The 26,664-nt window shown below is 39.7% G+C and overlaps 3 protein-coding genes and 1 non-coding gene across 7 annotated transcripts; 2 read left to right on the top strand and 2 right to left on the bottom strand.

Annotated features, from left to right (window-relative positions):
• Nucleotides 1–1,488: 1,488 nt before the first annotated feature.
• naa10 (N-alpha-acetyltransferase 10, NatA catalytic subuni) lies at nt 1,489–4,207 on the bottom strand. Of its 3 annotated transcripts, none has more exons than XM_012866525.3 (8): nt 4,020–4,207; nt 3,779–3,877; nt 3,618–3,676; nt 3,176–3,221; nt 2,981–3,096; nt 2,812–2,856; nt 2,282–2,366; nt 1,489–2,146 (listed from the first exon to the last, which is right to left on the bottom strand). In XM_012866525.3, the coding sequence occupies exons 1-8, from the start codon at nt 4,038–4,040 to the stop codon at nt 1,964–1,966; spliced, it is 654 nt and encodes a 217-aa protein (XP_012721979.2). In that variant the 5' UTR covers nt 4,041–4,207; the 3' UTR covers nt 1,489–1,963. The 3 variants fall into 3 exon arrangements, with proteins under 3 accessions (XP_012721979.2, XP_012721981.1, XP_012721980.1); XM_012866527.3 differs by having other exon boundaries at nt 2,018–2,184; nt 4,020–4,206; XM_012866526.3 differs by having other exon boundaries at nt 2,021–2,146; nt 2,268–2,366.
• A 2,293-nt stretch (nt 4,208–6,500) lies between these two features.
• On the top strand, nt 6,501–17,542 carry zgc:158263 (ceramide kinase family protein). Its single transcript, XM_012866522.3, has 13 exons — nt 6,501–6,885; nt 9,362–9,457; nt 9,622–9,759; nt 9,850–9,978; nt 12,039–12,102; nt 12,210–12,355; nt 12,441–12,515; nt 12,597–12,749; nt 12,968–13,073; nt 15,291–15,394; nt 16,271–16,467; nt 16,551–16,861; nt 17,012–17,542. The coding sequence occupies exons 1-13, from the start codon at nt 6,750–6,752 to the stop codon at nt 17,124–17,126; spliced, it is 1,770 nt and encodes a 589-aa protein (XP_012721976.2). The 5' UTR covers nt 6,501–6,749; the 3' UTR covers nt 17,127–17,542.
• Nucleotides 17,543–17,621: 79 nt separating this feature from the next.
• LOC105928953 (glucose-6-phosphate 1-dehydrogenase) lies at nt 17,622–26,403 on the bottom strand. Of its 2 annotated transcripts, XM_036137437.1 has the most exons (13): nt 26,220–26,403; nt 25,750–25,787; nt 25,515–25,623; nt 23,259–23,476; nt 23,016–23,174; nt 21,895–22,020; nt 21,729–21,822; nt 21,456–21,642; nt 21,140–21,375; nt 20,310–20,386; nt 20,131–20,223; nt 19,939–20,004; nt 17,622–17,747 (listed from the first exon to the last, which is right to left on the bottom strand). In XM_036137437.1, exons 1-13 carry the CDS (start codon nt 26,391–26,393, stop codon nt 17,735–17,737), a joined length of 1,590 nt encoding a protein of 529 aa, XP_035993330.1. In that variant the 5' UTR covers nt 26,394–26,403; the 3' UTR covers nt 17,622–17,734. The 2 variants fall into 2 exon arrangements, with proteins under 2 accessions (XP_035993330.1, XP_035993327.1); XM_036137434.1 differs by lacking the exon at nt 17,622–17,747 and having other exon boundaries at nt 19,831–20,004; nt 26,220–26,402.
• trnae-uuc lies at nt 17,960–18,031 on the top strand. The gene has a single exon. It is a non-coding gene; the product is annotated as a tRNA-Glu (tRNA).
• Nucleotides 26,404–26,664: the final 261 nt, after the last annotated feature.

The following is a 26,664-nucleotide window of genomic DNA, read 5'->3' as shown; positions in this document are numbered from 1 at the left end:
TTCTACATATAAAAATCTAGGAAAAACAACTGAACATACACTTGACTACTGCTTTCACGGTGGGGACAGTATCAAGTTGGAATTGCTTTTCTTTAGCATGGAGAAGAGAGCTGGTCAAGTTGATGGGAAGATGGGTTGGGTGGGAGCAGGCGCCAGTATCCTGCACTGCAAAAAGAGAACTGAAAATAAGTAAAATTTTCTTAAAATGAATGTATTTGCCCTTGATTTGAGCAGGTAAATAAGATTATTCACCAATGGAATGAGTATTTTTACCCCTAAAAAAAGATAATTAGATATTCTGCACTTGAAAAAAGATGATGGAGATGAACTGTTCCTATTTTAAGTGCAAAAATCTTATTCCATTGGCAAATAGTCCTATTTACCTGCTCAAATCAAGGAAAAATACTTTCATTTCAAGAAGAATTTTCTTATTTTTATTCTATTTTTCAGTGTGCATGTTTTAGATGTTCCCCTGGCTCAACACACAACCTGGATCTCGCTACTGAATGCTCAGGATTAGTGGCGCGTTCCTTTTGCCTTCGGAAGTCAGAACTCATGAGTTGCAGATTACGTCATCTCCGCTTTTTCCCGATCGTTTCCCCTCTGTCGGACAGTAGGAAAAAACTCGCACTGTTGTTGAAACAGTAACAATGATAACGCGGTTCTATGTGGTATTTTGTGCAAATAAACAGAGCTGAAACATCCCGTCTGATGAACACTGAAGGGTAGCTCCTGTATGACTGACTAAATGTTACATAAATAATAGAGCTGCTAGTGACAGAATGGGCTTTTTACTCTATGTTGCTGCGAGTAGCAACCATCGTGAATAAAGAGGTCGGGTAGAGCCGTTCCAGTTAAATTTTCCGACCCGGAGGTCGAGAAACCTGACTACCGAGGACAAATGAAATGCACTATTAATTAGTGTTGCTTTTTTCCCCCCAAAGCCTTTGAATGTGTCCCTTAGCTCCAATTTAAGATTTATTCCCATGTGTCTCTGACAATAAAACATGTTGCATTCTACTGCAGTCAACTTTGTATTGTTTTTATTTCATTAGTTGATGTGCTCAATCTTTTAGGTGCCAAAGCAGGCCCACGGCATAATAAAAACTCTGCATGTATTGGAAGTGAAATAGTCTTTTCAACACAGACTTTGTCAGACTGTAACTGTCTAAACTAACGCTCCGTTTCCACAAGCTTCTCGCTTTGATTGCACAGAACCGGATCTCTATTGATCAAAGCTTTTTGTTACAATTTCAGCCATGCACCGTTAGAGTAGCGGTAGGTAACTAGCTTCTGTGTGCAGAGGTAAATCATGCTACAGCACTAACCCCCTTCCCCTTGCTTTGCAGACTGCAACTGCAAAGCATGAGACTTGGAGTGATCAGACATTTGCAGAAAGCTCAAATTGAATCCTGCCACATTGATAATGCACTTTTGCAGCACCGTGAAACAGCTTGGTCTTTATAACAAAGGAAAAACTGGAGACTGTTTGCTTTATACAGCAGAATTTATTCGGACCAATGATCTGATTAAAAAGGAGCGTTGCACCAATTAAATTTTTTTTCTGGTGGGATGTTAAAATGTTTGTATTTTAAGATAAAGCCCTTTCTCTTTCTTCAATACCTGGGCACATGTGAAACACTAAAAGAAGTAGTTAAACGTCACATTTATAGTTTTTTTTCTTTTCAAACTAAAGAGACTAAACTACACTGCATGGATATTATAGGGCTTTTGGTATGAAATTATTAATCCAGTAAAAAAAAAAAAAAAAACTTTAGACCAGTAAGTTGTGTTTAATTGAGATAGCACATTGGCTCACTCCGTTCATCACAGCAGAAAAAAAAAAAAAACTAAGAAAAAAAACAGAGATGCAGCTTTGATAATCACACAACCGGCAAAGTCCGAAATAGCTGCAACCTGAAATAAAAATGGCTGCTTTAAAAAAACGTCAGGAACCGTGGCGTCATTGTGAGTCAGAGGAAGAATCTTTAACGTCTGTGCTTTCTGTTGCCTCGCTGACTTCACTCAACTCTTTGCTTTCTCCTCCGCTGTCCCTCTCGCTTTCTCTCTCCTGGTCGCCGGAGCCTGAAGGGCTCTGGCCAGACGTTGCTTCTTGACTCGACACACGAAAGCCAGGCTTCCTCAGCTGCAGGAAGATGGTAAAAATAATAAATAAATTTACACCTATAGAAAGAAAAAGAAAGAAAAAGCAATCATCTGAGAGCAAAAACAATAGTGTGAAAATAGGAAAAATTGGGGACATTTACAGATTCTCATTCACCTCATCGGCCATGTGGGCCAGGTCCCTCTTCATGGCGTAGGCGTCTTCTCCATCCGCGTAATACTTTGGTTCAACTTCACTAATCCTGTAGAGAGACAAGATAATATTTTATCTTATATTGTCCAACCCAATAAATTAGACGATTTCACTAATTAAATTTACTAAATAAAACACAACATATAGATAACACAGATGTTTTCAGGTCTTTATTCCTGATACTTTTCCTCTTAAAGCTACATTTAGGATTAGAATATTATGTAGAATAACATCAGACAAAAAAAAAAAAACATTTTAATATAGAAATGTGTAAAAACAATGTTAATACCTGCTTAACTGTTATTTTTAAAAGGTTACTTTGAGCTTACAAATTCTCTCTCTCTGATATATATATATATATATATATATATATATATATATATATATATATATATATATATATATATATATATATATATATATATATATATATAAAAACATCTATACATCCATTTAACGCCCCGCACTTTAATATGAGACAAAAACAGGCTTACTGGAACTTGAGGGTGTTAGAGTACAGGTGTAGAGCCGCTCGGTTGCTGCAGTGCGGAGAAAAGAATACATTAGTAAATTTCAGGGTGCTAATGAACTGGAAGCATAATGATAACTCATCTAGACCTGACCAAAACAAAACCGGCTAGCAAGTAAATGTAGAATACGAACCTTTTGCGAACGTGAAGAGACACATATTTAGCATTGAAGTTTTCTATCATGGCCCGGCTGGCCTGGTCCATCAACTTCTGGGCCAGACCGAGACGTCTGTGGGATCGCTTCACCGCCTGCAAAACGCAGACAGAGTCAGACACAGAACAATCAGCGAGGTACAAATTACAGCGAGCCATCTTTATTCAGACTCACCAGTGATGTAATATGTCCATGAGGCACATCATCTGGGTCCTCCTCCCTAAAAACAAAGATTATTTTAAACCTAATGTGTGATTGGATGCTATTACACTTGTAGAGCTGCATCTCGATAAATCAGAACCTCGCTGAAAACGTCATTTATTCCAGCAATTTAAAAAAAATAAAGCTTTATTTCCTCCCACATTACACAGTGACATATTTTAACGGATAATTTTTCGTGTTTATGTCCTCCCAAATTCAGAACCAACCATCTGTTGAATGCTCTTGTCCTAATTAAATAAACTATTTCACTTCACAACATGGCTAGTTTTTTTTATAGCTATTACTTGCACAGCATCTCAGTATGAATGACATGTTGCAACATACAAAAACAAAAACAAAGAATAGTTCCTGTTCAGGGTTTAAGATCTACCTGAAACTGTGTTCAGATACTCACATCTTTGCCAGAACATATCCAACAATTTTACCATTTTCATCCTCTGCGATGTACGAAAGCTGGATTTCAGGAAGACAGACACAGAGTGTTAAACATGATCCCACCCTGCTGGCCTTTAGGAGCAGGTAGTAACAAGAGGCGAAACGAGACAGAAGCAGCACCTGAGGCCAGGACAATCCGTGATAGAAGTAGTATTTCATCTGGTAGTTTTCTGGGAGACACAGCAGGTTACAGTGCTGCATGTTCATCAGGTCCTCCGGCTGAAACAGAGGAAATAAACGCCACAAAGTTCCGTTACAAAGAAGGGAAAAATACAGCCAGTATCTGTAAATGCAGCAGGAGTTACAGTTAGCTTAGCTTTAGCTGGTGCTTCAAACAGCGTGGCTGACATAGGATTCTTACCCGGGCGTTTCGTATGTTCATTTTGTTGTTTGTATTTAAATAAAGGCTTTAGAAAAAAACGTTTTTAATGTACACTATTTCAAAGAAGCGTATTATAATTAACTGCACAACAGAATTTAAAGCTCCGGGTCCGCTTGCTAACTGAGTCAATCAGCTAGCATGGAAGGAAGGAAGGAGGGAGGATGTTAGACGGGATCACTTCCGGTGCAAATGTGTCAGGACTTCAAAATAAAAGCACTCGATGAATTTTCTGCCTTATTTTGGCGGATATCGGCTGGTTCGTCTTTTGTGGGGTTCCATGATTACTTTACTCATTTGTTCGAAAAGTAAAAACAAAAAACGACTAAAATGTGAAGAAATTAAAAACTGCAAACATGAAAAGAGAGTCTATAAGAGTTTATAAGAAAGTCACACGATCTATTTTAACTTTATGGGATTTCATCAAATTCCAAAAAAGTAAAAAACAAAACACCTGGACAAACAAAACAGTTTTTTTTTTTTTTTTTTTTTTTTTTTTTTTTTTTACTTTTTTGGAATGACCATGACCTGGATGACTGAGAATCTTCACCAGCAGATTTCATTAAATCCCTCCCATTAGATAAGTAATTTCAAATGCAGATGTTATGTTTTACAGCAGTGTAAGAAACCCACAAACAAAATAAAAACAAAGTGGAAGGAGATGCAACAATCAATCGGTCAGTTTGCCCTTTATCGTCAAATACTAGGAAATCACACTATATTTTACCCTTTTCTTTAAATACATCCACACTAATGACTTCCACACATCAACCAGCAGTGTTTCCTACTAGTTTTTGGTTTGGTTTTAAAAAAGATGACATATGTTAGGGACAAATACTTTGATGCACAAATGGGGAAAAACATTTGATGTCTTCATTTTCTGTTAAATTAATAAGTACTACATACATCAATTTGCCTCTTTTATGTGTAATGAAAGAAATGGAACAGGTCAAATTTGGAATCTGCAGGTTAGACCTATACAAAAAACAAACAAACATAGAGATTGGTGTCAACCAGGAAAATTGCTAAAATGTACATTTTCATTCTCAAAAGTCTATTGTTTGTACTCTTAGTTGAGAATTTGTCATTATATAAATACTGACAGCCAACAACTCTGGCTCCAAGTTCCTCTCCTAGACTTGTCAATCGAGACTTTATTCACACACGTCTATCTTCCTAATCAACATACTTGAATAAACTTTAATCCCAATATTTGAGTCATGAACATACTTTTTAATATCTGAATTTGCTTTTAGATCAAATAACTTTATACATGAATGTCATTTTTTCATGGGGATGAGCTGTTTTATACCAGTTGCTCACACATTTTCAGCTTTTGATTCTCAAAATAGCATGATCCTGACTATTTAATTACATGGGTTGATAACGGAACATATCATTAGCTATCTATCCATAGCATGATTGCCATCATATTGATAATATTTGTTATTCTTTTTTGAACTGAACAGGTACTCTAACTTTAGTGGCCACCTGTGGAGTGCTGACCCAAACCAATAGCTACAACAATCAAACTTAATGGAAGCACAGCCCACAAATAGTAATTTCAAAATGATGCAAATAAAAGTAATTGGTCATGCCAAAAAGTTAGGGCAACCCAAAGTCAGTGTATGTTTCTAACAATTTTGTCAAAAATAAATATTAATTTTGACAAAACTGAATTCAATTCAAAGAGAAAATATCTCAAAACCTATGGTTATTTGTTAAACAAAACCTTGCTGCTTCTGATGGCAAATTAGGCCATTTGCCCCTTTTACTCCCATCTTAAAAGAAAAGGCTAAAAGTATACACAGTAGTGTTACATTAGGTGTACATGATCAGAACATTGTTACTCAGCATTTTGAAGGAGGTTAAAGGTCTGACATTTGACTTTGGTGCCCCTAGTTGTTGAAATGAGAGGAGAAATCAAGCTGGGGCTGGGGCAAAGAACTTTAAAAATTTGATTATTCCAGTTTGTGAGTCTCAAAAATATTTGAAAACAATTTTTCTATAGTATGGAAAAGGAGCTAAGTGCTGGACTTGTGAAAATAGCGTGCCCATCTCACCGTCCAAATAAGTTGACCCTAAAAGCATCATCATATCTAAATCACCATGAATTCTTCTGTGTTTTAGAAGAGGCTAGACCACCTGTAAAATAAATTAAGGCTGGAGCAGAACTGGGACGTGACAGTGACCCCAAACAATACCAGTAAATCAGAGATTAAAAAAAGACAAGACATCAACATTGAAAAGCACATTTAGAAATGAATTTTTAATCCAGATTCAAAACATGGCCCTTGCTCATTACGTTTCAGTCATGTAACTGACTTGATTAGTAATTGCAATAATGTCGCAAACTCCAAACCTCAACGGACTCAGGTGAACTCCACAAGGGGGAACTTTTGTCCAATCAGCAGCTGTATGGAAATCTACAGGTGCCATGAGGGGAGGGAGCGATGAGGACACAGGATATTTTTGACGCTCGGGCGGCAGCGACAACATTGTTACGCGAATGTCGTTTCATCCGTGGAGCAAGATGAGGACTTTTCCCACCCAGACCTGTGACGCCAGAGAAAACAAGTCGTCGTTTGGATCGCTGATTGTCGTCGTCTGAAATCCAGATCACTGGCACCGCCGACCTTTTGTACCGCTGATGTGAAAGTTATGGATGTAAACGGCGGTCGGGAAAGGGACCTTTGGAGACATTTCGGGTGAATGAAAGCGCAGATGGAGACCGACCTGAGACTGGAGTCAAGTTTGTGGGTCGGGAATAAGAGATACCTGGCTGTCCTGACAGGCTGGCATCTCAAATGGACCGAGGCGGAAAAGAAGAACCCCGATAAGCAAACAGGTGAGCAGCTGTCACCTTGACACCCTCCATCATATACCTGCGCACAAGTCTTAGAGTAGTATAAATAAAAAACAAAATCAAATGCAGCTTAATTAAAGCTATAGTCTATAACATATTAAGTATGCATGTTGTTATACCTACTTTATCATTGATGTTGCAAACACTACGCAACTTTGGGTTAAAAACAAAACGACAAAAACGGTGTTTAAGGTACAGACAGGGAGTGCTTTAATTAGGTCTTGCATAAAACGTGAAGAACGAGTTGAGCAGCACCAACATGTCATGAAACAAGTTTACTGAAAACAGGCTGGAAAACACACACAGGCCTCCTGACACATGATGGCGGGGTCCCATGGGCTGCGTTACTCCAAAATATTTCCCATATCTAAGTTATTATTATCAGTAGCAGTATGTGTGTGTTGAATTAAGTAGGTGCTATTTCAATCCCGTAAACAGAAAATGTGCAGTACAATAAATAAAGGTTTTCATTAGCTTTTCTGTCACACTTGAATGTTTCAGATCACCAAACAAGTTTTAAAGTCACATGTTGATAACAGGAGAATACAAATATAATTGAAATTGATTTTAAAATGTTGATTTCATTTATTTAGAGGGGGGAAAAAATCACGAATTAAGTTTGATTAACCACTAGCCTCATCACTAACTTGAGTAGAGCCTGTATGACATCAGAGATCATTAAAAGCAACACATCTTGCTTCAGTGTGAAAACAAAAATCACTGACATTTATCAGACAGCGCTACAAAGCTTTTATTTAAAAAGGCTTTGGGAGTTGAGCCAACCGCTTTGAGAACCTTGACCCACAATTAGGGAAAACATGAATATTGCAAATTTGTTGGTTCACTTTCAATAATCACACCTCATCATTACCAGACCTGTATAATCAAAAATGTCCCTTAAACAGAATCTGTCTGACACCATACAGTAAGCTAAACGATCTCAAATAACAAAACATAATTCCCACACATGAAGACACTCTAGCAAAAAGCCAAGAAACCTATGGTAGGGGAGGGTCTATAATTCTGAAAAACATTAAAAATCTACTTCTAAAGTTTTGGGTGTCCAGGGAACCTCTGCAAGAGCCATTATCCACAAAGGGAGAAAACATGGAGCAGGCCTAAAAAATTACTCCAAGAGTGCATTCAGAGTGCAACCTAGAACAGCATCTAAAGCACTGCAGACCCCAATCCCCTCAGTTAGTTAGTTTTTATGATCTAACAAAAAGAGAGACCCTGGGCAAAAATGACATCCATGGGAGAGATTGAAGGCCAAAACCCCTTGGTGATCCTCCAGGCTTTTGGGAGAATACTGGATTCTGTTGAATGACGAGATTAGGAATGCATCCCGCAACACCTGATTTAATGCCAACAACATTTCAGAAAAACAACAACATTGCACTGCAGTCTAACATGGTGGTGGTAGTATGATGGTCTGTGGTTACTTGCTGTGTTTGATTGATCCATGAATTCTTCTTTCTGCTACAAAATCCAGTGATTGCTTTGTGGCGTTAAGTTAAATTGCACCTGGGTTATGCGGTGCCAGAGGTGGCCTAGTCAAAGTTCTTACTTAAACCAATGAGAGGATGCATGGCATGATCTTAAACAGGCTGTCATGGTCCAAAATCCTGGCTGAATACAGAAAATCTACAAAGAAGAGCAGGATATGGTTTCCTCACAGCGTTGTGAAGAACTCTGACAGTTTTTACAAGGAGTGTCACTAGCAGCTACTAGGTTTAGGGGGTAATTACTGTTTTCTCTCAAGAAAATGAATAATGGGATAACAGTTTTTTTTATTTACTCACATTATATTTTTCTGATATTAAAATATGTTTGATGATCTGAAACTACTGACAGTGACAAAAAAAAAAAAAAAGGCAAAAACAGAGCAAATGGAAATGGAGCAAATATTTCTTTCATAAAACTGTAAGTGTCCTGTAACGTAAAAATAGAAAGACAAAAAGCTGGCTGCATGAATTTGAACCTCAACTAGAAGCAGCATTAAATTTCACAGGTGTCAGAAATCAGTGGGGTGGGCCTGTTGATTCATCATTAATGGATAGAGTGAATAACACTGACATAACCTGTTCCCTTGTCGGCGTACTGGTCAGGCAACATGCACTGCAGGCCGTTTTAAGCAAACAAAGGCTAAATTCTAATCGTGTTTATCTAGTATAAGCCAGGAGGGCACCCAGACCAGCGCAAACTCTATGAAAATGATGTGGCTCAACAGATTCAGCTTTCATAACAATCACACTGTAGTTTTGTTTTTCTTCCTGCATTCACTTGTCGCAGTATAGAAAGATCCAGGATGTCTCGTTGCCATGGAGATTAATTAAATAACTAAATGGTACACCTCTGTTATTCACGCTCTTCATCACTCCTGTGCTTTGACTTATAACAAGCCAGGACTCAGTGAGTTTGATATCGGTTCAGGACTTTCATTGGTCACATTTTAAAGTTTCAGTTCCCGTGGCCGAGGTGGTGGGAGTGGAGGAGGGCCGGGTGGAGATCCTGCCTCACAAGTCTGTGGAAGACACAGACAGAGACTTCACAGGTATGTCCGCGTCGGGGAAATAATCCTTACACCGCCGCAGTTTAATATTGGCACGTTGCATTGTCATCAGATCTGTCATTACGGTCCATTGTGACAGTGGCTACTGCCGCGGTTGATGATGTGGTGATGAGACATTTATTTTCTCGTCCTTTATCTGTCGACAGTTTTCTATGTGAAGCGTAGCAGCAGCAGGGCATCCGCTGGGCTGCTGTGGAGACTGGGCCGGACCCAGTTTACCTGTCCCAGTCGGGTCCTCCGAGACCAGTGGATTAAAAACCTAAGGACAGCCGTCAAAACACACAGTACGGAGAGATTCTTTTTTATTTTTTATTTAGATCATTTCTGAACCTCAGTTCTGCAGCTATTTATAATATTCTAAATGTATGTTTCAGGCCCCCTGCGTCCACACAGGCTGTTGGTGTTCATCAACCCGTTTGGAGGAAAGAAAAAAGGAAGGCAGATCTACCACTCACTGGTTGCCCCTTTGTTTGAGCTGGCTGGTATCAGCTCTCATGTAATAGGTAAACACTGATACGGTTTCTTGATGAAGTATACGTACCCCTTAAAAGTTTTCACATTTTGTCACATTTACAGCCTTTAAACGTCACTGAATCCTGTTGTGATGTTATATGATAGACCAACACAAAGTAGTACAAAACAAGAGGAAGGATATTTTTCTAAATATTCAAAAAAAGTGTTGTGTGTATTCATATTTACACCAATTTAATCTGAGGCCCCTAAATAATATCCAGTGCAACCAACTGCCCTCAGAAGTAAACTAATTAATAATAGAGTCATTTACTTGTCTTTAATGTCATCTCTGTATCAATCCAGCTTTTCTAACAGCACCATGAGACCAAGGAACATAGCGGTCAGGTCGGACAGTGGCAAGAAGAAGTCATTGTTGAAAGCAATAAGAAATCCCATTTGAAGGCACAAACATACACTTGAAGAGTGGACAAACTTGTTATTTTGCTCACAATTGCAAGAACCAACCACAATGGAGTTCCTTTCCCGCCAAGACATTTCATACTTCACAAGAACTCAGATGCAGAACTTTTAGGAAACCCTCATAGGTCCTTCCTGATGCAGCATTTTCATATAATAGTAGTCGGACAAATAAAATCTGTCAGATGCTTAGAGATTTATGAAACACTGTTCAGTCCATCGTCCGGGAATGGAAAAAGGTAGGCAGAACATCCAAAACATTGGTGTTCCACGTAACATGCTGGGCAATGAGAGCATTAATCAGAGAAGCAGCCAAAAGGCCAATGGTGACTGTGGAGGACCTGCAGAGATCCACGCCTCAGGTGGGAGATCTGACTACAGGACAAAAGTTAGCTGTGCACTCCACAAATCTAGCCTTTCATTAAGAATGGCAAGAAAAAAACCTGTTATTAAAAGGAAGTCATAAGAAGTCCCGTTGCCAGTTTACCACAAGCCATGCAGAGGAACCGAGTGGAAGAACAGATCAAAACTGAACTTTCTGTCACCCTGAACACGTCGTCTTCATAGTGGAAACTAATGGTGGCACCATCATGTTGTGGGGTTGACCTTTTTCCGCAGGGATGAAAAAGATGGTCAGAGTCAGAGTTAATGTGAAAATAAATGAAGCTTATTTTAGGGTAATCCTGGATGAAAAAAATAGCATCACACTAGGGTTACTGTGGCTCAGAGGGAAGAGTAGTAATCTTGCAGTTTCAGGTTCAATTCCACTTTTCTCACCAGCCACACGTCGCTTTGTCCTTGGGCAAGACAAAAGCGTTTTACAACTTCAGTACATTTACCACGGGTCACTTTCCAGCAGGGGAACAATCCTAAATCCAATTAGAAATCTGTAGGAAGACCCGAAAGCGGATGTTCTCCTATTTTGTGAAGTAAAACTGACTAAAAAAAACCCATCTCTGGATGTGCAAAGCTTGGAGAGACATGCCTAAAAAAGGCACAACCCATCATAAAGGACACTTCTCATCCCGGACATTCTCTGTTTACACTGTTGCCTTCAGGCAGATGATACAGAGAAATCAGATCAAGAACCAACCGTTTTAGAGACAGTTTTTACCCGACAGCAATAACAAAACTAAATGCAACCAAAAATAACCATTAATTATCATGGATGATGTGTGTGAGAATGTGCTATTCTTATTTATTAGTTTTTTTTTTTATCAATTATTTGTTATTTATTTCTTATATTGTGTGTAAATTGTGGGACAGAGATTTTTTTAAACATATGCACGGATTGATGGCACTTTTTAAAATTTCGTTGTTCTTGTGACAATGACAATAAAGATTCATTCATTCATTCATTCATTCAAAAAGACTTGAAGCTGCAACTGTAGTAAACGGAGGGTCTACAGAGCATTGACTCTGCATAAAAATGTCCAGCACAGCTTTTAAAATAGTTTTTGACACATTAACCCTTTTCCCTTTAACTTCCCCATGAAATTTGGCACAATCTCTGCTTATGTCGTGAAAAATATCAATAGCTTTTGAAAATGGTTTTAATCTGACAGGCAGCCTCTGTCTGACGCGCGTAACTCTAAAGCTAATTTTCTATGTGCTGAAATGTTTTTCTTTCTAGTGACTGAACGGGCCAACCAGGCCAGGGATCACCTCCTTAAGAAAGACCTGACAGGCTTTGATGGGTGAGTGCGGTCAGCCTTGTGATGTAAATTCTGTGGTGGGAGAGTGCAATAAAGGCAGCGTGTAGGTTCCCTCACATCACAGAAACACTCGTGTTTGCATTTGACAGTGTGGTGTGTGTGGGCGGCGACGGCATGTTCAGTGAAATACTTCACGGTGTGATTGGGAGGACGCAGCAAGAGGCGGGCCTTTGTGAGAACGATCCTGCGGTCACTCTGCAACAATGTCCGCTCCACATTGGCATCATCCCCGCAGGTGATTGTTCGAAGTCGTTCATAAAGTGTTCATCGCTGTAGGGATGGGAAGTCGACATATAGTCGCTTATTGTGTCTTATTGTAGGCTCCACAGATTGTGTGTGCTACGCCACAGTGGGCGTGATTGACCCTGTTACCTCAGCTTTGCACGTTGTCATTGGTGAGAAAAGATTTGCATTAAAAGAAATCCAGATTTTATCGCATTTTCGGCTCAAGTCTTTAACATTTTGTCACCTTGCAGGAGACTCTCAGCCTTTGGATGTGTGCTCAGTCCACCATGGCCTTGGTCAGGTGCGATACTCAGTGTCCCTGGTGGGCTACGGCTTCTATGGTGACGTGCTAGCCGAGAGCGAAAACCACCGCTGGATGGGACCATTCAGATACGACTACTCAGGTCTAACAAAGCTCTTTTATGAAGAGAGAAAAATATATATTGCAAGTCCGAGTTCAAGGGTATCTTGTTTTATTTCATCTTCTCAGTAAGGCTGATTGCTGCAATCTGACCACAACTTCCCTTATTAAAGATTTTCTGCAACCAAACCACTATGTACTCTTTGTTTCCTATCTTTTGCTGTGCATTTCTTTCCAACCCAAGTGATCTGTTTTGTTTAGGTGCAGTGGTGTTCCTGAGTAACCGAAGCTACAGGGGCACAGTCCAGTATCTGCCGGCAGACCCGCTGCTGTCCAGCCCGAGAGATAAAACCCGCTGCTTGTCTGGGTAAAACACCATCCATCCATTGTGTATATCTGCTTATCTGTGCAGGATCATGGGGGGTTGGGGGCGGCTGGTGCGTATCTCCAGCGGTCAATGGGCGAGAGGTCGGCTCCACCCTGGACAGGTCGGCAGTCCATGGCAGGGCAACATAGAGACACACAGGACAAGCAACCATGCACACACACTCACACCTAAGGGCAATTTAGAGAAACTCATTAACCAAACCATGCTTTTGGTCTGTGGTAAGAAGCTGGAGTAGCCGGAGGGAACCCACACATGCACAGGGAGTACATGCAGGCTCCATGCAAAAGACCCCCCGGCTGGGTTTTGAACCCAGGACCTTCTACCTGCAAGGCAGCAGTGGTAAAACACCATCCTTTGATAAAGAATGAAATAGTAAATCCATGCAAAAATTTTAATCAAGAAAGAATGACCGAAAGTTTAACTTTACAGTAGTTTAACAGAATCAAACTTTGAAGCAGTACAGGGCTGTTGTGTTACCTTACTTCTCTATTCTTTAAGAACTGTGCTATCCACCCACACACCGTTAGACACGTGCATTTTGTTACTTCTGTAACATAGAACTGAAGGACACCATAAATAGCAACATGCACCCAGGAACTTTTCATCAGAAAATTTTCCAAAAAGGCACATTGTAAATTAAAGGAATAATGGTGCATTGCTGTATATACACGATGTGCTTACGAAGTTGCTCAAATTCCAGGTTTCGGATGTGAAATAATTGAGACTTTGATCAATCATTTCAAAATTTCTATGTGACATATACCTTGTTTAATTCAAGTGAAAAACAAAATGTTTATCCAAGGAAAAAAACGACAGCATAAAAAGCAAAACTGTGCAATAACCTGATTGCATACATGGACGTCCACTGGACGTTACTTTGTTCAAGCACCTTTTGACTCATTTTGAGCATTTAGTCATTTTGAATGACCTGTCATCAGTTGTAAAGGATGGGATTGACTGTAAGTGAAGTTAAAATTGCTCTGGTAAGTTTTTTTTTTTTTTTTTTTTTACATTTGCTCATTTGCATCCTTTTGATAAGGCCATTATAAAAAAATTTATTTAAAGGAAGAGAGGTTACAAAGGATCAAAATGATCACATCACACAACAGTATCTCTCAGGGGAAGAATGCAAAAGGCACAATAAAGAAAGTTATTAATATCTGCACACGTGAGAGAACACTTTTGTTGTACAGGTGACAACGATCTGCTGTATTCTCCATGTGTCTGGCCTTAAGAGTTTCCAAAGGAAACATTCAGTTCTGACTAAAAATCTCCAAAACTCTTAGGTGAGAATGCGTTACGGTCTAATGAATCCATAGTTGGACACCTAAGCCATGATTTCAAAGAATAAATTTGGTGAAACAACATATCTCCAAACAAACATGGTGATGGCTGCATCATTCTCTGGAGTCAATGTTCCTCCGGTGCAACTTGTCAAGTGAACATCGTTATGAACAGTCAAACGTATCAGTCAGTGTTCTCCTCACAGTCAAATAGTTTTGGGGAATTATGCAAGACGTTGGATGCAGATAGACTCCAGTCAAAGAAGACTCGGTGCTGAAATTGGACCAAAAGGTGCTAAAGAACTAGCTTAAAGGTGTGCACACACTCATGCAGCCAGATTATTGCTCCTTTGTTATTTTATTGTTTTGCTTTCTTACACATTTTTTTGTTTGTTTTTAAGATACACCGTAAAAATGTTAAATGCTTTCTTATAGGTGTAAAAGATATTTAGCATGGTCTAATTTTCGTTACACAACAAACACCTGACATTTTAACTGGGGTGTGTTTACTTATGAGCACCGCTGTGACTTCTCGTCAACCTTCGCCTGTGTCCTAATCTAAGTTATCTGACACTGAGGGTGATTTGTTGCAACCCTAAACCCCTTTAATTAGAAGATTACAAAGCATGCATGTGGGCGGGCGGCACAGGAGAAAATGCTCAGAGTCACAGCTTGGGACGCTGTAACTGCTACCACCTGCAGCGTGTTGGGTGCATCTTGAGGAGGGTGACAGTGGGAACTCGATCTAGATGAAAGCTGAGACGTAGCCTTGTGTTTGGAGTGTCTGCTTCAGTCTTTGTCTAAGCAAACTGCCTCTGGTTGTCAGCAAATGTTTTAGTCTGGCTTTTATGAGTAGGTGTCAGACTTAAGGAGCTCCTTAAAACTCTGCGTGTTGTTTAATGTGTGTTTTAAGGTGTGGCGTATGCGCAAAAAGCACCGAGAGACTTTTCACGAACACTTCAGATTCAGGCTCCCAGTACAGCTCCTACTCTGGTCCATTCAACAAAGACTCACGAGGTAAAAACACATCTTAACCTATTATTACCTACCTTACCTTACCTATTATTTTGTGTGTTTCAGTGTGACTTATCATCCATAAATATATTTGTGCCATGTTTTTTGACCAAAAAAATAAATGGTTAAATCACTAACTGTTTGTATCTACATACCCTTAAACTTATCAAGTATTTATTTTATTTCACTATTACATTGCTTCGTTTAGCAGCAGGTTTATATTTAAAACCATTTATTTTTAGATATATTTGTTATTGTCTTGTGTCTGTCACGCTGGCACATCAAAGGCAGTGTGACAGCCTAACTTTGCTATGGACAAGATTATTGGTCTGCGGCCAACTGTTGTGCAGGTCAACCAATCAGATGCCCCTGTTTGACAGGGCAGTTTCAATTATCACATGATGGTGGAAATAATTAAATACTTCAGAACTTTTAACAAACACTTTCAACATTTATTTGTTTTTGATCATTTTTAATACATTGAAATCGTTTTACACATTTTGTTGATTTACTGGATGTATTATTAGTGTTTTTTATCTATTCAGATTTTTTTTTTGAATTATCACAATTTTTACAAATAATTGATTAGATTTTGGCACCTGTGGCCATTGTTGTGGTGCAACTAAAAGGACGACCCCATCCAAAAATTTCTAATTAAATTCGTTTTTTTTCTTAATTTTGCCTCTCTGCAATTTCCTTTTATGTCTTGTAAATTATTAAAAAAAACGTCATAGATAGACCTAAACAGACCATAAATAGGCAACATATCAGCACTTTTACAGTGTTTTATCATGTTTATGCTGTACTGATTATCACGTACAGTGTGTGGAATGACGTCATTAAAACTTGAGAATCTCGCCTTTCTGTTTGTCTCTTTAGGTGAGTGGGTGAGTGTGGACGGCAGGTTCAAGTGTGTGTCCCTCACATGTATGTCCAGCTCGTGCGCCAAAAGTCCTCTGGGTCTCTCTCCCTCTGCCCACCTGGCTGATGGAACTGGAGATCTCATCCTAGTGCGCGACACTAACCCTTTGGGCTTTCTCAAGTACCTCTACAGGCACACAACCACTCAGGACCAGGTTAGGGGTTCATTAAGTGAAAACGATGCCAAACAGGCGTTAATAAAAGTGCATCTACTCATGGTTTCCATCTTTTCTCCTAGTTTGACCTACCGTTTGTAGAGGTCCATCGCGTGAAGGCGGTGCGTTTCTCCCTGGCGGACGGAGGCGAAGAAGCAGAGGACAATGCAGGTCTGAGTGGTGCGATGGATGGAGAAGATGGAGGATATATCAAAAATGGAAAGAGAAGTGGATCTCAGCAGCACCTGGCAGGGAGAGCTAAGGGACAAACGATGACAAGTGAGGACAAAACAGTGACCCCCTTCATGTGCGGTCTTTGCTGCAGCAAAGCCCCCGCTGTGTCGGTCTGGAACTGCGATGGAGAAATCCTGCCTTTCCCTGAGATTTTCTGCAAGTAAGTGAGCCTTCGTTATGTGTTTTGTCCTGCATGTTGGGTTTATGATTGATTCTCTCCAGCTTTACGTACATCAGAAAGGACAGGTCTGATATGACAGCGTTTCTTCTAAATAATCGGCTTTGTGTTTTACTGCTCTGCCTCTCTCAGGATTCACGGCCAGTTGGTGTGTCTGTATGCCAGGGGCATCGAGGACGGGGCTTCGTTAAGAGACGGCACCGAGGAGAGGGTCGAGTGCAACAGAACGTGCACGCTACCCAGATGAAGTCTGAAAAGTGATAAATAACTATCAGTGTGGTGTTCAAGGGTTTGTTCAAGTTCCTACAACTGCAGCAAGTTCTGCAGCCTTTCATTGCCAAAGAGTTCCTCATATTTCAGGCACTTTAAATCCTATTTTTCCATGTAACGTTAGAAAAATAAATATTTATGTGTTTCTGTTGGTTAAATAGCCTCCCTCTATATGTGTGTGTTTTGGAAACTGTTCTTTCTTAAAAAATGTCATTAATATATCACTGTACACATGTTTGCTGCTTTTAGTCTGTAACTAATTTTGTCTGATTTTAGAGCATTAAGGCAAATGTTTGATGGAGGTTACACTACAAAACATATGAAATAAAAAATGCTTATATTTATTATTTAATTTCTTTATTAGTGTGAATAAAAGCAGCAACAGAATGAGAATTTGCTTTTTATTGAAGTACAACAACTCAGCTCTTCACAGCATTTCAACTAACGTACTACATTATTATTATTGGTATTATTATTATTATTATTATTATTGGAAATCAATCTCAATCAAAATCTTCCCACAACTTTCCGAATCCTAGGAAAGGTCCCTACATGTTGTGATCTGTGCACATTTGTTGTTGCAGCTTAGGGCGCAGACCTGGTGGAGAAACAAAAGAAACACAGCATCAGTCTTCTGTAGGCGGCAGATAGAAACATCATGCAAGACTATTTACATGCATTAAACTTTCTCACATTATTCCTGTTAAAACCGCCAAAGTGAATGTATTTCATTCAGATTTAATGACCAACACAAAATAGTCCATGCCCGGTTGGGAGTTGGAGATCTAGGTTGCCTTACTAGGCCGTCAGTCCCACATGGTCTAGCGGTTAGGATTCCTGGTTTTCACCCAGGCGGCCCGGGTTCGACTCCCGGTGTGGGAACAAGGTTTTGTTGGAGGAGGGCGTTTGCATCCTGGGAAGACTGCAAGTTTCCCAGTTTACGTCACACAGGGATAAATACGTAGGACAAATTTAATTGAAACGTACAAACTGCCTATGAAGTCGAAGGAAAATAATACAAGATGTTTCCTACGTAGAAATAAAAATCAGCAAAGTGCCACATGCACGTGATCCTTGATTAGTTCTAGTTCAACTAACTGCCCTCAGAAGTCACCAGATTAGTTAAAGGAGCCCACTAGTCAGGGATACAGGTTTGGAGAAATTTAACGCAGGATAACGTAACACATATACCAAGCTTCGAACATCTCAGAGGCATTATTTTAAAACTGAAAACGCATGGCACATTGGCACACTCTACCTAGACAGGGTTGCCAGCCTAAACTAAAAGGCTCACGGTAGTTCTGCAGGAGCTGCAGAGACACAGCTCAGAAGGGACAATCGGTTGACGCAGCATTTATCAGTGCTTTTATTTACAAATCTGGCATTTGTGGACAAATAGCTTAAAAGAGAAGGAGACATTTTGTTTAGAGTTTGCCATAAGCCATATGGGACACAGCAAAAGTGGAAGAAGGTGCCCTGGTAAGAGGTCAAAAGTGCCTTACATGCAAAGTGTGGAGGGAAACATGCACCGCAATGCAGCTTTGACACAAAATCACCAACCGTGAAATATGGTGGTGGTGGCTGCACCATGCTATTGGATTAGATTTCCTCTGAGGAGACAGGAAAGCTTGTCAGTGTTAATAGAAAAATTTATGAAGCTAAAATCAGTGCATTTCTGGAAGAAAAAACATTAAATGCTGCAACCCTCTAAATACAGAGGTGGAGGTTCACCTTCCTGCTAGACAGTGGTGCTAATTTCCCAGCTAGGGCTACAGCGTTATGTTTTAAATCAGACAATATTCCTTCGTTACCATGGCTCAGTCAAAGCCCAGACCAAAATTCATTTAGGAATCTGTCACGAGAATTAACATTTTTCAGTTCTCAAAAGTTCTGCATCTTATCTCACTGAGAGTTAGCTGGGAAAAGAAGGATGGACAAAACTGTGAGTAAAAGTGGTTCTCATGTATTGTCTCAAGGGATCTGAGTACACGTCTTTCCACTTCTCATTTTCACACGATTTTGTGTTGGTCTGTCACATATCAACCCAATAACATGGTTACAAAATTCATACATAAAAAACTGAGAAAAAGTCCAGAGGGGATGAATACTTGTGCAATTGTTTAAAAGAAACGGGTCAAGTCATGCGTTGTTAAAGATCAGCATTTGATTGAGCTTAGAAACACTCACCTGGAAGTGGTTCTTACCGTGGGTATGTATGACAAATGTTTGCCTTACTGGACGGTTATCAGGAGCGGCACCGTCTCCCAGACTAACCAGTCCTGCAGGTATATCAAGTTTTTGGTGTGGCCTCACGTAAATCACACGTTGCATGATTGGATTTGGGTGATTACTGTAAATACAGTTCTATCAATAAGAGAAAATAAGCTAAGCATTCCCTTGTTTTAAAAAGTGAATAGCTTCTGTAGCCCTGGTTCATTACTAAGCTCCAATCTGTCCTCTTTGCATGGTTTTGTTGGGTCCAATCTTGGTGCAAAATAACACATTTTTAAAAATCTTTGGTCAAAAGGGTGAAATATGATTCATTTAGAAACCTCAGATGCACATACACAATCACATCATTAGCCTTTGTTATATCTACATTAGCTCTCGTGTGATTAGGGACAAAAACACAGTGCTTCTTTTAGTATGTACATGCAGACAAAATCAAACTGGCACAGAAGTGGCTGCTGTAAACTTTATTGCTTGTAAACATACAAAAGGTTTTAGTGAATCTGTGCATGCATGTAAAAAACAATGTGGAGAGTCAGCTGGCGTGGGGATGCACCCACTTGTATGTTCCCTCATAGCGGAAGCCCGCCCTCTGCATGAGATCATCTGATTCACTCGGACCACGACTATGGACACAAGAAAAATATAAAGACAGTGGGAGAAGAATAAAGATTTTCAAAAATAATAATGTGGTTTTTTTTATTAGAACCGGTTTTATTGTGGTACTTTCTGTTCTATCCCAGAGAGTTTACCTTCCATATGTGTAAGGAATAGGCTGTTTCTTCATAGCTTCTATTTGGTGGAGGAGGGGGGTGAAGATCCTCCAGGCCTCTCGCAACTCATCGCTGTAGGAAAAAGAGGGGATGCCAGAAAAAAGTCAGTCTGGGTCTGATTTGTCAATATTTAGGAAAAAATGTGGAACACCACAAACCTGCGGACAAAGTGCATCTGGTTTCCACAGAAGACATCCAGAATCAGTCTCTCATAAGCATCAGGGAGCGTCACGTTCTGCAAATACATGTTAAGCACATAAAAAGATTATTTCATCGTTAACCAAGATTGGACAGATATTGTGGAAAACCTCAATAACATTCCTCTATAGAGAAATTAACTTTACATTTTGTTTTACAAAAGAAAAACTGGTAAAATACAGTGCTGTTGTTTTTTTGTTGTTGCAAGATTCATGCAAAGTAGCATAAGAGACCCTACACAATAAAAACCAAATAAATGCAAGCTAAAAAAATACTCTATAGCAAACTGGATTTTTTAGGGAAATTTGCAAGTATATATATATATGGTCGCTATATATATATATATATATATATATATATATATATATATATATATATATATATATACACTGACAGAAAATATGGTGGAATTATGTTGCATCCTATAAACTACAGCAGCTTTTTTGTTGAGCTTCCTGAATTTGTAGTTTTATTTTAGTTTTTCAGGATTTTCTGTGTTTTTGGTTTTAATAAATATTTTTCTATTTATTGACAAGCCCTGTAAAAGTTATTTTACACACTGTTTACACACAAATAACTTTTTCTAAACTACTTTTTTCAATATTTTATGACATTGTTTCATCCATTTTTGTGCATTCTTACATGTTTTATAAAATATATCTATTGTAACAAAAATAATTAAATACACAGATATTCCGTCTACAAGTGACCAACGGATATTCTCTGTTAAAACTAAGTTAAAATTATATCTTAGGGCCAATAATTAACTATTAAATAAAATGAAAATGACCTTGTATCTGCTCCTGTAGGTGAGGTCTAGCTCAGTCTCCTCCGGGCTGAAGAAGACTCCCGGCTTCTTGGTCATCATCTTCAGGTAAATGGCCTCGTCTGGCTGCACCCGGACCACCAACTCGTTCCTCTGGCAGCGTCCAGCAAAGATGTCTCCAGGTACGTCCGTGAACTGCAGACGCACCTCCGCTTTGCGCTCATTCAGGGCTTTTCCGCAGCGCAGAATGAAAGGAATCCCTGATGGATGAAGCAGTCACAGCTGAAAACATGGAAGCTGAAGACAGTGAGACAGAAAGAAAGCCGGATTGACGCCTCACCATCCCATCTTTCATTCTGGACATAGAGAACTGCAGTTGCAAAGGTTGGTGTGCAGGAGCCTTTCGGGACTGTGGGATCATCAAGGTAACCCAGTTTGGAGTCCCCCTCTCCGCTCGGATCTCCTACATACTGACCAAGCACCACATCTTGCATATCAGGAGGAGCGATGCACTTCAGTACCTTCACCTGCAGCACATTAAAAAAACAACCGTAAAATCAATTTCAGCATTCAAACGACTTGATAATCTCAGCACTGAAGACAAGTCACATACCTTCTCATTTCTCACATCATCTGGGCTGGTGGATGCAGGTTTTTCCATTGCAATCAAACAGAGCATCTGGAGCAGGTGGTTCTGCATGACATCTCTGCATTAAAAACCACATTTAGAGCAGCGTCCATGCGAAAGAAAAGCATCTCATGTCTGATAATCTCTTCACCTAATTATCCCAAAGCCATCAAAGTATCCTCCTCGGCCCTGCGTGCCAAAGGGCTCCTTGAAGGTGAGCACCACACAGGCCACACTGTTCCGGTTCCAGATGGGTCCAAAAATGCGATTTCCAAACCTGCCAGGAAGAGAATTTTAAAAACATACCACAGGATGGAGAGATTTCACTTCTAAAAGCAGATGCATTTAAAACAACCTTTCAGATTTTAATTGTGATCATTTATTTTAACATACTATCCAGTGGTCTTTGTTTTCACACTGGTAGTAAAGGCAAAGCTGGGTAATGAAATATGGATTTCCAATGCTGGATTTTACTGAATAAAAAGTGCTGTAAAAACTATATGAAGGGGGAAAAAAAATCTGTTTTGTGTACATTTGAATTTGAATTGCAGATTTTCCAGAGCCAAATACAGAGGTTCTGAGCTCATGATGAACAAGCCCAGACAGATACTTTGACGACTACTAGTGTTGCCTTTAGAGCTTGATCCGATAAAGAAGCGATGCCGTTTGTACTCCCCTTACTCTAGACAATCCAAGAAACCTCACTCTTTCTGCTGTCTAAAAGATAGGAGCGTTTGTTGTTGTTGTTTTACAGAATCAGAATTTCAGCCATATTTACCTTTGTTTTTAAGTCCAGAAAATCCAACTTACCCCTAGAAAAAAACCTTGTCTTATTTATAAATAATTACTGTGTTTTAGGATGATAATAAAGAAACACATTTTAATTTCTGTTTTTAGGTTTTAGAACAACGTAAAATATAATACATTTAGAAATATGTTTGAGAACCAGGTAAAAGTTCAGTTCTTTCCACATCTAAAAAAGTGTATAAACATATAAATAAAGCACCTAATTTTTAGAATGATAAATAAAAATGGTTGTGATCAGCTGCCTTATGCCACATGTGGCGTCCTCAATCTTTGTGTAGAAACTAATTTCTGGGAGCTTTTACCTCGACTATATAACATTTATGCAACAAATTAGCCAACCAACTAGAAAAGGTGAACATGTTCAGTAGACGACAAACTTTATTCATCTATGTAAAGCAAATCTGACCCCTTTTACAGACGTGTTTTGCTGAAAGCTTTAACGGACACGATTGTCTTGCTTGTTACCTGAGAACCATGAGGTTCTGGACCATCTCTTTTCCCAGGTAGTGATCTATGCGGTAGATCTGGTCTTCTTTGAACAGGGAAGACAGGTGGGCTGACAGCTCCTGGGAGCTCTGGAGGTCCCGCCCGAACGGCTTCTCAAAGATTAACCTGTTCCAACCTCTGCCGTGAACAAAGCAGATTATAAGAGACAACGATCAAACAGAATGTGTGCCACTGCTTTTCAGAGCTGAGAAAGGCACCGACTTGCAGCTCATGCAGTGGTTTCTGATGTTTGCGCTGACATGGTGGTAGACAGTGGGGGGCAGCGCCAGGTAGAAGAGCCGATTGGCCTTTTCCCCTCCAGGCAGAGATGACAGGTGGTTGTTGAGTTGTTCAAAGGATTTGCTATCTTCATACCGACCACTCAGGTAGGAGTTCCTTTTGAAGAAGGCTGACATACTATCAAGTTCTTCATTAGTGACCTAAGGAGGAAACCTGGCATAGTTATCCCCAAAAAAAACCTGAATACAATATGTTCCAAAAAATTTAAAAAAATCCACATTTTGTCACACTACAACCACAAACCAGAAAGGATTTTATTCAGATTCTATGTGAAAAATTAGGGTAAAATAATGCGGAATTGTGAGATGGATGTAAAATACTGAAACTCTCATAAATATCAATCCATTTTCTATTACTTTAACTATGCAGGGCCACAGGGTTGGTGTCTGTCTTCAGTCATTAGAGGAGAAGTCAGGTACACCCCGGAAAGAATACAATCACACACACACACACACACACACACACACACACACACACACACACACACACACACACACACACACACACACACACACACACACACACACACACACACACACACACGGCTGGGGACAATTTAAAGTGGCCAGTTAAACTAACATGCATATTTTTGACTGTGGGAGGAAGCCAGAGAAAACCTTTAAAAAACATTTAAAAAAATTATACATCATTTTTTTAAAATGTTTCCAAATAAAAATCCTATAAAGTGTTTGGTGCATTTGAATTCAGCCACTGAGTCTACACTAGAAAACAAACTAAAGGTCTTTGTTATGACAAGCCCTTAACTTAACAAAACCCCAAGCCCTATATATTAACCTAATCCCAAATCAAGACCTAAATTTAACCTAATCCCAAATCAAGACCTAAATTTAACCTAATCCCAAATCAAGACCTAAACTCAACCTTGTCTCTGTTAATGTCAAGTTGTCATAACAAAGACATTTTAAACAATGTAAACTTTGCTTTAATAGTGTCATAATTTACCAAATGACAATTGTGACAACGGTCCTAAACATTCATAAAGAGTCATTTATGTTCATACCAGGTGCTATGTCATGTTTATGACAGTGTAATGTCAGTCTTATGTGGCCCCCTTCAAATAAAGTGTAACCAGGTCTTTTAGGGTATGTCTCTTCAAGTGTTGCATATCTGGGTGGAAAGCATCTATGAACAGCCTTTTTAATGTCCTACCACAACCACTCAGTCAGGTTTTGTAACCATTTTATAGTTCCTCTAGCTGTGTGCTTAGGGCTAATTCTTTTGCTGGAAGGTGAACGAATTTGAGGCCCCAGCATCAAATCTTTTGCCCCCTCTAAAAGGTTAACCTGTAGGAAGCAAAGCCTCCTGACAGCGTGATGCTGCGCTCTAATGGAAGGACGGTGTGTTCAGGGTCATGTGCTGTGTTTTACTTGTAGGCCAGAAAGAACACTTTTTTCCCAGATTTTAGTTCATTTTTATAATTTTTTGTGGCACTACTGGCCTTTTAATGAAAGTAGGCTGACAGGAAGGGGGGCTGAGAGAGACAGGAAACACATGTGGCCAAGGTCCACAGATTGTAGTAAAACCCGAGAGCACAGCCACATCGAGGACTAAGGCCTCAGCACATGGACTGCAAGTGCTACCCCTGCGCCACCGATGTGCCCAGAAAGAAAATTTTTGGTTTCATCTGATAAGAGCACTCTCCTCCTTGTTTGAGCCATTTTGATGCCATTTATATTTTTGAATGTCAGAGGTTTGTGAGACATTGAGGGGATCACTGTCTTTCTAAATCTCTCAAAAACATTATCCTTGACCTGTCTGCTCTGTTCCCTGGTCTTCACGGTGCCTTTTGTTTCCAATTTTCTCAAATGAACCTCTTAGACCTTACTTATATTGAGTTTCAGTTATTACACTTATAATAATTCATGTGTACTATATGCATTTATTATGTGACTAGGTAACAGAAACTGGAATTTTGTGGCACTAGATTTCATTTTGGGGTACCAAACTTAAATGGGCTGAAGACACATGCCTGCCACACTTTTAGGATTTTTATTTAACAGTCCTCCACAGTTACTGCAACATAGCAGTACTTCGTGTTGGTCTGTCACATAAATTCCAAGTTTGTTGTAATGTGACAAAAATGTGAAAAACCTCAATGGGTGCGAATACTTTTGCAGGGCACCTGCATATATTCCTTCAACAAGGTCGTCTAAATACCTTCATGTGAGGCAGACACGCTGCCTTAATGTTCTCCACAGTCAGGTTAGAACGGGCAAATCCCACGATATAGATGTCCTCTGGGAGCAGGCCATCTCTGAACAACCACCTGAACAACGGGCAGAGTCAGGGCAGAGCAGCACTTTGCCCAAGGGTCAAACTCTTCAGGGTAAACAACTTCCAAGCAGTTGTGCAAGTCAGCTGGCTAATATGTGAGCTGTAGGTTTTCACTCACCACAACGTTGGATAGATCTTCTTTTTAGCAAGATCTCCCTGTGCAAACAGTACAAATAGTATATTTGATCAGATACTTTTTCAGTCATGCACAAAACAATCAAGCATGAGTCCAAAGTAGCGATAAGACACGAATAAGCAGTCAAAGGGCAAGAGAAAGAGGGAAGTGTTTGGATAAGGAAAAAATAGCTGATACAATGCAGAGTTTAGGCAGAACTTAAATTGATATAAAGCAAAAGCACTGACTTAAAACTATGACATTGAACTGAAGCCAGTAAAGTGATTAAAGGCATTAAAACATCTGTTTATGACTATTGTCCCATTACCAGAATGTGCTTATCTTTTAGCGCTGGAACCTGTCAGTATCTAAAATGTTCATTTTAACCTCCCACACACACACTTCTAAAAAAAGATCTGACTAAAGGAAACATGACACTAATAGTTATAAATTGATTACACATTTCTACTCACAGATGCTCCCAGGATGATAAATATGTGTGTGCTGGAATGACCCAACTCTTTGTCTCCGTAGAGCTCCTTCCTGAGCTGTCCAAACACCTCTGAACGAGTCAAGGGCTCCATACTCCTCCTCTGAGCAGCTTTCTCTCCCAGCAGTGACCCTGCGAGAGTATCACAGACTGGCATGGAGAATTTTATACGGTCACAATGGCCTTGCAGGAGATTTCAACAACTCTGTGCTGCCACCTATCGTCCCAAAGAAACACACACCTCTCGATTCTTGTGTTATTTCCTACTACATGCATCTTGTGAAACCTTTGTTTCCACTCCCTTTAGGGGGATGTATACACGCCTTTAGATCAGGTTGGGCAACCTTTACGCATTCTTTTAAACTCACATTGCAGGTTCCGTAGGACAAGACAAAAGCAGTTTACTGCACTGTGTTTATCTCTGAAGC

This window comes from Fundulus heteroclitus, chromosome 1 (assembly GCF_011125445.2).
Source record: "Fundulus heteroclitus isolate FHET01 chromosome 1, MU-UCD_Fhet_4.1, whole genome shotgun sequence".
In the NCBI taxonomy this organism is placed as follows: domain Eukaryota; kingdom Metazoa; phylum Chordata; class Actinopteri; order Cyprinodontiformes; family Fundulidae; genus Fundulus; species Fundulus heteroclitus.
Note: the sequence above shows the minus strand (reverse complement) of the source record. Positions and strands in the feature narration are given on the sequence as shown.

What these genes read in the sequence shown, in the direction of transcription:
- naa10 (XM_012866525.3), bottom strand. Translation starts at nt 4,040, where the DNA reads ATGAACATACGAAACGCCCGG. An exon ending in TGAACATACGAAACGCCCGG is followed by an intron (nt 3,878 to 4,019) that starts GTAAGAATCCTA and finishes CCTCTGTTTCAG; the next exon opens with CCGGAGGACCTGATGAACAT. An exon ending in ATGGACATATTACATCACTG is followed by an intron (nt 3,097 to 3,175) that starts GTGAGTCTGAAT and finishes TGCGTTTTGCAG; the next exon opens with GCGGTGAAGCGATCCCACAG.
- zgc:158263 (XM_012866522.3), top strand. Translation starts at nt 6,750, where the DNA reads ATGAAAGCGCAGATGGAGACCGACCTGAGACTGGAGTCAAGTTTGTGG. An exon ending in GACAGCCGTCAAAACACACA is followed by an intron (nt 9,760 to 9,849) that starts GTACGGAGAGAT and finishes TGTATGTTTCAG; the next exon opens with GCCCCCTGCGTCCACACAGG. An exon ending in TTCCCTGAGATTTTCTGCAA is followed by an intron (nt 16,862 to 17,011) that starts GTAAGTGAGCCT and finishes TGCCTCTCTCAG; the next exon opens with GATTCACGGCCAGTTGGTGT.
- LOC105928953 (XM_036137434.1), bottom strand. Translation starts at nt 26,393, where the DNA reads ATGCCAGTCTGTGATACTCTCGCAGGGTCACTGCTGGGAGAGAAAGCT. An exon ending in ATGATGTGAGAAATGAGAAG is followed by an intron (nt 21,643 to 21,728) that starts GTATGTGACTTG and finishes AATGTGCTGCAG; the next exon opens with GTGAAGGTACTGAAGTGCAT. An exon ending in CCAGAATGAAAGATGGGATG is followed by an intron (nt 21,376 to 21,455) that starts GTGAGGCGTCAA and finishes TTCATCCATCAG; the next exon opens with GGATTCCTTTCATTCTGCGC.